The sequence below is a fragment of the Acanthisitta chloris genome, unplaced genomic scaffold (assembly GCF_000695815.1).
Source record: "Acanthisitta chloris isolate BGI_N310 unplaced genomic scaffold, ASM69581v1 scaffold13313, whole genome shotgun sequence".
NCBI lineage: Eukaryota > Metazoa > Chordata > Aves > Passeriformes > Acanthisittidae > Acanthisitta > Acanthisitta chloris.
In genome coordinates this window covers 37962-46560 of record NW_008663350.1, presented here as the reverse complement: position 1 = coordinate 46560, position 8599 = coordinate 37962, and the positions used below count along the sequence as shown (strand labels likewise).

General features: G+C 38.0%; 1 protein-coding gene across 1 annotated transcript in view; it reads right to left on the bottom strand.

Moving 5' to 3' along the window:
* SNX25 (sorting nexin 25) overlaps window positions 1–8599 on the bottom strand; it is a 68595-nt gene that overhangs the window by 33998 nt on the left and 25998 nt on the right. The window contains exon 5 of the mRNA XM_009070959.1: window positions 4540–4610. Coding sequence (XP_009069207.1) covers window positions 4540–4610 — 71 coding nt within the window. The remainder of the gene's footprint in view (window positions 1–4539; window positions 4611–8599) is intronic.

The following is an 8599-nucleotide window of genomic DNA, read 5'->3' as shown; positions in this document are numbered from 1 at the left end:
AAATCTTCTACTGCAACACAGCAGATCTCCCCATACAGGAATGGCTGCTTATCCGATCTGTCTCGCAATCCCTGCTTGAAAGGGAGCAGTTTTCTCAACAGGGATGCCCTGGGGTCAATTACACTGTAGTGTCCGAAAACCCGTCCCGTCCCATCATCCAAGGGTGGTTTCCAGTCATGCTGTCAAGTCACGTGTAAGGTGGAGGGCACAGAAAATTAGAAGGCAAATCAAAAATATCCCTTGACAGTGTTACAAAAGAAAAAAAATTTTAAAAATACATAAATACATCTGTTGAGAGATTTTCTCTGTGTTGCTCTATGACAAGCTGTGTGCCTTCATTTTGGGTTTTTGGTTTCTGGGTTTGTTTTAAAAAGCAGCTAGTAAAAAGAGATCTTTGCTAAAATTTATTTACAGTGACGTTCACTGCTCTAAAATAAACCATCAACATCTCTGAAAACAGTAATGCTACATTAGGTTTCTTATTCAGCTTTAGCAACAGCCACAGATATTTCATCATCCACCCACAAGTGGCATCATCCTGCAAATCGCTCAAATTATTTTGTGCCTCAACTTTTTAAGACATTTGACTCTCTCAGGGAGACAAATGCAAAACTCACTGCTTAACATGAATCAGATGCTTCTGTATGTTTTTGTTTGCTCTCCTATGCTCACATGCCAGAAGATTCAAGAGATAAAAATCTGAAAAGAAAAACAACCCTATAACATGGCATTTTTTGACTACAGAGAGTTTAATACAATGACATTTAGAAATACTTTAAAGTACTTTCTGACTTTACTAGAGAGTCCTAACAGCTAAATATTTTGCCGACAGGTGGCACCAGCACTAGTTAAATCAAGTGCAAAGAACCTTGTCTTCCCCGAGGAACAAGTCTTCCTCTCCAACCCTGGGGGGCATCAACATTAAATGCATAATTTAGTATCACCATATAAAATAGTCAAAACGTCAGGTAACTGTAGATCCCATGCAAAGTCATCAGTCTGAAACCTGATCCTCAGGCTTCTCATCCTTAATAACAGACACCTAATCTTAGAGAAGAAATATTTTTGGTCAATTTTAGAGAGTTAATTATGCCTCCTCAACCAACAGCAAAGGTACACAATCCTGCTCTGCCATATTTGTTGCTAGTCATGCAGTTGCACACCACTTCCTTTGCTAAGCAAAGCATAAATATCAGCTAACCACTGCTGCAGAATATTGGCCACTCCTGCTGCACTAGCTGCTCCTCACATTTTTTGCTGTACCTTTTCCTATTGAAAACCTTGCCTCAGGAAGCTCCCATGACTCAAACTGATGGAGGCTGAGACACTCTCATGTGAGACCCCACCTGGATTAGTGCATCCAGCTCTGCAGTCCTCAGCACAGCAAAGACATGGACCTGTTGGAGCAGGTCCAGAGGAGAACCACAAAGACGATCAGAAGGATAGAACCCTCTCCCAAGAGGAAAGGCTGAGAGAGCTGGCGTTGGTCAGTCTGGAGAAGAAAAGGCTCTGGAGAGACCCAATTGTGGCTTTTCAGTACTTAAAAGAGGTCGATAAGAAAGATGAGGACAGACTTTTTAGCAGGGTCTGCTGCAACAGGACAAGAGATAATGATTTTAAACCAGAAAAGGGTCCACTTAGATTAGATATAAGGAGTAAGTCTTTTACAATGACTGTGGTGAAACACTGGAACAGGTTGCCCGGACAGGTGGTAGATGCTCTATCCCTGGAAACATTCAGGGTCAGGCTGGAGGAGACTCTGAGCAGCCCGATCTAATTAAATATGTTCCTGTTCATTACAGGGCCTTGGAGTAGATGACCTTTAAAGGCCCCTTCCAACCCAAACCAGTCCATAATTCAATGTACATGCAATTCTACACTTGCTCTACTCTGACAGTGAGGGCAGGTATCAGGCTCAACAGACTGCAGGCCAGCCAAAGTTCAGCTGCTTTGGCTGAACACCCAGGCACTAAAAAAGCAGTTACATTTTCAGGACCCAACTTTGACACAGGACAAAGGAAATAGCTACCAGAAACAGTATCTCTGACCAGGCTGGAATCAAAGGTAAGTGATACCCATGACACAAAAGGCACAAGTTCATTTACTGAAGAGACTGCCACATATATCCAGCACTCATGCTCACACATGATTGCAGGTATACACTAAGTACTGGGGGAACAGATTAAAAAGAGAAAGACAGAATGAGATTATGCAAACACATTTCCATTTTGCATAAAGCTTACATTCAGTTATTCACCATTAAATCCAGGGGTAGCATTATGATGCAGTATCCAGAAAGAGAAACATCAAAAAGTGACGTTAATTAATCTGGTGCTGTGCTCACAAGAGCTCAACAACCTTTGTATCAGCAATGAGCTCAGCTGGGATTATTTGTTGTCTTTGGTTTGTTTTAAGGAAGGTAGCTCAGTTTTTTTCCTTAAACTTTTCTTCTTAAAATTCAGGAACATATTAGATTCATTACCACATTAAGTAAAATGTCTCCACCTACTTCATGAAAAACAAGCAAGCTTTCAGAACTAGATTTCAACCCTCTACAGTCTTGATAGCCCTCTTAAAGTTTATTATGCATAGATGGAGCCTGAAATTTTTGGTAAATGAAACCATAGCAGAATAACTGAAATGGATTAGAAATCTGGCCTAAATTTGTGTGAACTATAGAAAGATTGTATTGCATGCCTCTACTGGACATATTGTTTCACATGTTTCAAGGAAAAACAAGTCACCTTTTTCTTCAGACACAATGTGAATGATCTTCGGCTATTTAATAAACAAAATGTTTAGCCACAATAATCCCTGTTACCAGCAGTGGTAATCAACCCTTAAATAACATACAAGGTTGCATAGGACTAAACTAAATAAAAGTCCATACTGTAACACAAAACTTCAATGCACCACCTACCAGAATTTCTGTTGTTTTGGTTTCTTTAAATAGAGGTAGAAGTCAAGAGCCCATAAAAATGTAGAAACAACTTCAGCACAGAACAAGTGGAACCATATCTATAATCTTTATCTATTCTGCAGTACCAGGCACTTCTAGCTTCAGAAAAACATCTGCTCAGGGTTTAGAACAGTCGACAGCTAAACAGACAAACTCAAGTGAGGCAAAGATTGAGACAGTAATTAATTGTAAAAGCCTAAACTGTATAAAAACATTCCTCAAATCAATTCTTGTCTCAAAAAAAGACCAATGGTAGCACAAATGGAAATACAGGCTTAGTGAGATTGATTTTTCATAATGTACTCAGAGTTAACTTTCCTGTCCTCAATTTATTACTTTACGAAACAGACTTCCCATTAAATTAACTTTCCTCTGAGAAATATTAATATCTATTCCCATAATGTACACTTGAATCAAAACCAGTGCCTACTTTTCCTTTTACCTTGGTTTGACACAAGCAACGGAATGTACCTCCAGCTCTATTTTAGAATGGAAACAAAAGGCATTATCAGTCTGGACAATCTTATGTTTTCACAAACTTGAGTGTGGACCCCAAACTCTCCAGATGGCCCAAAGATTCGTTACCCCACAGCATGCTTATTTTCTGTTTCTGCATTTTTCATTATGCTTGAATTACTTTTTAAAGTTTTCCTTTCCGATACCAGGAGCTAGAAAAATATTTTATTTTTTTAAGCTGACAGAGACTACATGAGAACCCAAAAGCAAGCTATTTCAAACTTGTCTATAAAGAAATTAATTTTCATCATCCACTGCCATTTTATTATGAATTGATACAATTTAAGTGCATCTGCCTACGCAAAAATTTGGTCTGTAATTTTGCCATCAAAATCTCCTGAAGATATACCACAGTTTTGATACATTTTGAGACCATAAAAATCTGTAGACATAATCAATGTAAGTACAAATATAAGATGCACATGTTTTTAAAAAGACAGACATTGGCAAAAAACTGCAGAAGGATTTAAGAGCACTCTGTATTGCAACACAAAAACAGAACACAATGAAGAATGAAAATCAAGTCTGAAAATTGTGCTGTGTATCACTCCTTCTCCTGTGTTTTGAAAGGAGAACGAACTGAGATTTTGAAGAATGGATTGTATGTAAAACAAAGAGGAAGAAAGATTACCAGCATACGAATTTGTAATGCCAGAAATTCTAGTTCTGTGCAAGTTCCAAAAATAAATGCATCATAGATATGACCTTTCCCATGATTGATCAACTTAGAAGAACACAGAGTTGGGGAGGGGATAATCACACCATGGGAGTTAAAGGAAGATCAGACAAATGAAACCAAACAGAAATAGTAAAGGCATAGCATTCATGAAATCTGTCTAAAAACCCCCCCAATCAACTTAGAAGAACACAGAGTTGGGGAGGGGATAATCACACCATGGGAGTTAAAGGAAGATCAGACAAATGAAACCAAACAGAAATAGTAAAGGCATAGCATTCGTGAAATCTGTCTAAAACCCCCCCCCACACTGATTGCATATGTATGTTGGGAGTTCAAACAGCTTTTCAATAGAAAACAACAGATGTAACTTAAAATGGAATCTTACCTTTCTGCCTCTTCACTTGGGGAATATTGCTGATTGTGGTTGCCTGAACTATTTCCACCACAATTTGATACCTAGTTTTAAAAACAGCAGGGAATAAGGGTGAAGAGGGAGAAGAAAAAAACCATGGTATTAATTTTTTCCAAGGTGTTCTTCATGCAGCACACTTTAGAACTGATAAAAATCAAAACACTTCCACTTCCTCCCCACCCGGAAACAAAGTAATTTCCCAGTGTATCTGCAACCTAAGGAGCACTGTCCACATGGAGTAGGGAAAAAAAGGTTATTATGAAACAAAAACATCCAACTAACAATAATACTGCTCTCTTCTCTCAGTTGCTGGCACTGTACAGCCAGTTAACACTCAGTAAACACAATGTAAAGCCACACCCTGAACATTAAATATAAGGTTTTTGTAGGAAACTAGGATGGGAGTTCAGTTCAAAAGTAAAGAGCTATCTGTACAGTTCTTCCAGCTAAGGCACTCAGTACATATATGAAGCATGTATCACCTAGGAGAAGAAAAAAATAACACTAAAATATGTAAAACATTCCAGTACTACACTCCAGGAATAATTAAAACATGTTTATTGCCTAAAACTACACTACACATAATAGAAAACAGCTAACGCAAGTAGCAAACTGAATTTTAAGTAAAACTTGTTTTGCAACTGACAGACACACAACAAAAACAAGGACTCCCAGTTAAATATTTCATAAACAAAGTCAAGGTTCTGGTCAAAACAAACACTCAGATTCTTTTCTGTGCACTTACTTTGGTAGACATTAATATTGGTAAGAAAGTAAGTATCCTAGTGAATTTAATTCATTCCTGTAAGAACTCCCTAACCTCATCTATCAAGTTAACTCCTAGATGAAAGCTGAAGTCTCCTGGAAAGGCTGTTATTTCTATGACTACTTACCCTCCATTTAAGAAAGAGCCTACAAACCTCAAAATATATTCCCCTTCTTCCACATAATCTTTCCCCCATTCCTCTTGCCTCCTGTAACTCTTAGGATTTTGACTGCCTCTGGCTCTTTGTATGGACATACAGTTTTACACACAGAGCATACACTTAACTTAAAACTACACCTCCAGAATTTTATTTTTTTCCTGCAGCAATCATTAGTCTACCCAGCTCTTTCAATTATCAAGTTGAAACCTGAAAACCTGTTTGCAAACTTTTCGTTTTTCTAACCCTATCTCCTTTTGCCATTACTGTATCTTGGTTGTTAACATCCACCACCACAGTTCTTGCCAAGTCCATCGGAGGAAGAACAGCCCCACAGTAAGGCTGGCATTCTGGTGCATAAGAAATCCCACAGTTAATTCCCTGCTCACACACAGAATTCCCAAATTACTCAGGGCATCTCACTTGGACTTTTGGTGCCTTGGTTATATGATCTGTAAATGTCTTGTAAACAACACTCATTCACCTCACACAGGTGTTGCAGGGCAACTGTGAACATTAGGAATTTATCAAACAAGGTCAGACAACCAAGTAAATATTGCACATGGAAGGTAGTTTGCACTTTCATCTTACAACTTCTTCCTTCCAAATTTACTCTCATTTGTTCACATTCATGGTTTAACATGTTTTCATTATCAATACTGTAACAAAGCATGTCTTTTTTTCTGTTCCTCATTGTATTACCTTAAGTATGAGAGATGTTCTGAGTAACATCCTCCAAGATACTGTTTAGTCTGTTCCTCCTAAGCACTGGGCTCTGGCTGTAACTACTCCATCAGAGTGTGGTACCACACCACACAAACACTACCCTGGTTACACTTCCAGGCCATGACCCTTTCTCCAACGAAGTCTGTTCCAAATAGTCTAGCTGCTAGATGTTCTGTGCTGATGGTTGAGTAAACATCTAAGGACCTTTTAAATGTAATGTGTTAATTTAATTTTGAAGAACTTAACTTTATCTGATGAACTAGACCATTCACGGCCCCCCATCCACATTACTTCTACCTTCCCACTCTTATCCTTTCCCTAGTTTTTGTTATATTAATGCCCTTCCCTCATTTCTTAAGTAAAAAAAAAATGATACAGAGCCAGCAATAATGGTCTTTCTTACCATGAATTATGTAGTGACCTCTTGCTGCTGTAATAATAAATAACCGAATAAATATAATGCTGATCTTGAAAGCAGAATGAAAACTATCCAGCAGTTTATCTCCTCCTCATTATTTGTTTTCAGCTACCTTTTCAACTCATGTTAAAACTTGTGTCTTTTATCTTTAGCCTTTTTCTGACAAGCAAGTAAATTTGTTTCACATCTGATGTGGAAGAATTAATCTTTTCTTCCTTATTTGTAGCAGACTTCCAAATAATCCATGCTAACTTCAATCTGAGGGGAAATGAAGGTGAAATTTCACCATTTAACTTTTTCTTCTTGAAAGACATAGGGACAACAAGCTTTGTGGAACTTGACAATACAGAAATAAATACCTGCCTTCCTTCACCAGGAGCAAGGAATGAAATATTAAAAGAGTAACTTTGAAGGACATTCATAGATAACCATACAATGGTGACTTCTCTAAAAGCTTTGCTGGTTTGAGGTTCCTTCCCCTGCAAGCAAATCCAAGTTTTCAGAAACCAAAGGTATGAAAGCAAAGAACAAAACCAACAAAGCCCCAAAATAGCTCCTCAGAAATCAGCAAATTACTTTTTATGAAAATAAACATCAGCTCCCCAAGTCCCTTACAAAAATTAAAGGGATGTTTCCACAAAAACAATAGCGAGAAGTTCTGCTAAGAGATAAAGTGATCAAATGTTAGAAGCCCACTGCAGATCCTGATGAACTAGGAATTCAAAAGTATCTTCAAGCTTATTAGTAAGTAGTCCCTGCATCATTTAAGTAAGTTCTAAAAATGAAATCCATACAAGCAATGCAGAAAATCAATATAGTATTTCTTCTTAAGGCAATGCTTCTAACAGAAACAGTATTTAGAAAATCCTAGCACCATTATTACTCTGTCAGGGAGAGCTATTTGCAAGGCAGAGCTTTGTACTTGCTTACGAGGAGATCTGCACAGTCTCCCGACCCTTCTTCTCATTTCCTGGCCAAGAGTAAGACACACTCTTCACCCACAAGTTTCCACTGATCCAGCCAGGGGTTTTCCCTGATTTCCTGATTACAAATAAATACCTGGTTCTGCTCACAAGAAAGCCTAGCAAAACTCTGTTAATGAAATCAATCTGGAGGGATGCCTTATGGGATTTCTCTCCTGTAATGTCATGCAGGTACATCAAGGAGCACCCCAGAGTCCATGCCTCCTTGACTGTGGTCAGTCAAGAGTCTGAGGAAATGTTTATCAGTGTCTCATGAATATCTTGCTCAATTCAAGAGGCTATGTTTATTTTATTAAATATATAGCAATTAATCTGCAAAGATAAAGCATGACAATGTTTCATTAATGAGTTTCTTGGCAACTGTAGTGCCTTGGGAGAAGTTTCCCTTAAAGATAAGCCTACACAGAAAATTGTTACTACTTTTATCTGTTCTTCACCAAGATGTATTGGTGAAGAACATCAGAGGTAACAGGAGGAGGCTTACAGTTCATGAATGCTACGCACTGGCTTAGAACAAGCACTGAAAAATTATTTTCTAATAAAACCAAGAAGAGGAATTCTTGATAAACAGAATATTATTATCCAGAATAGCATCTAATTGGGAATCTTGTTTAAGTATAACATACCAGTAATTTATTTGTTGTGGAAAGAGAACTGGAAGCATTTTCCCCACTCCCATCATTCCAACAGACTCTAACGGTGCTTCTGAGTGATAATAACTGCATGATGGCTTATTTGTTTCATCTTGTTCCTTATAGATTTTCCCTGTGATTTTTCCTTCCATTTTTACAACTAGAAATACCACTTAGTTTCTTCAAGTAAAATATCACCCTTTATTTTTCATCCACAGACAGATCACCATTTGGTTTTCTTGATGCAAATCTGTAAACTTTCACTGGTTAATCATGAAAGCTTTGCAAAATACACTACATAACTTTGAGATTACTACAAGCTGGCCCATCTCTCTCTGGGTGCTCCCACAG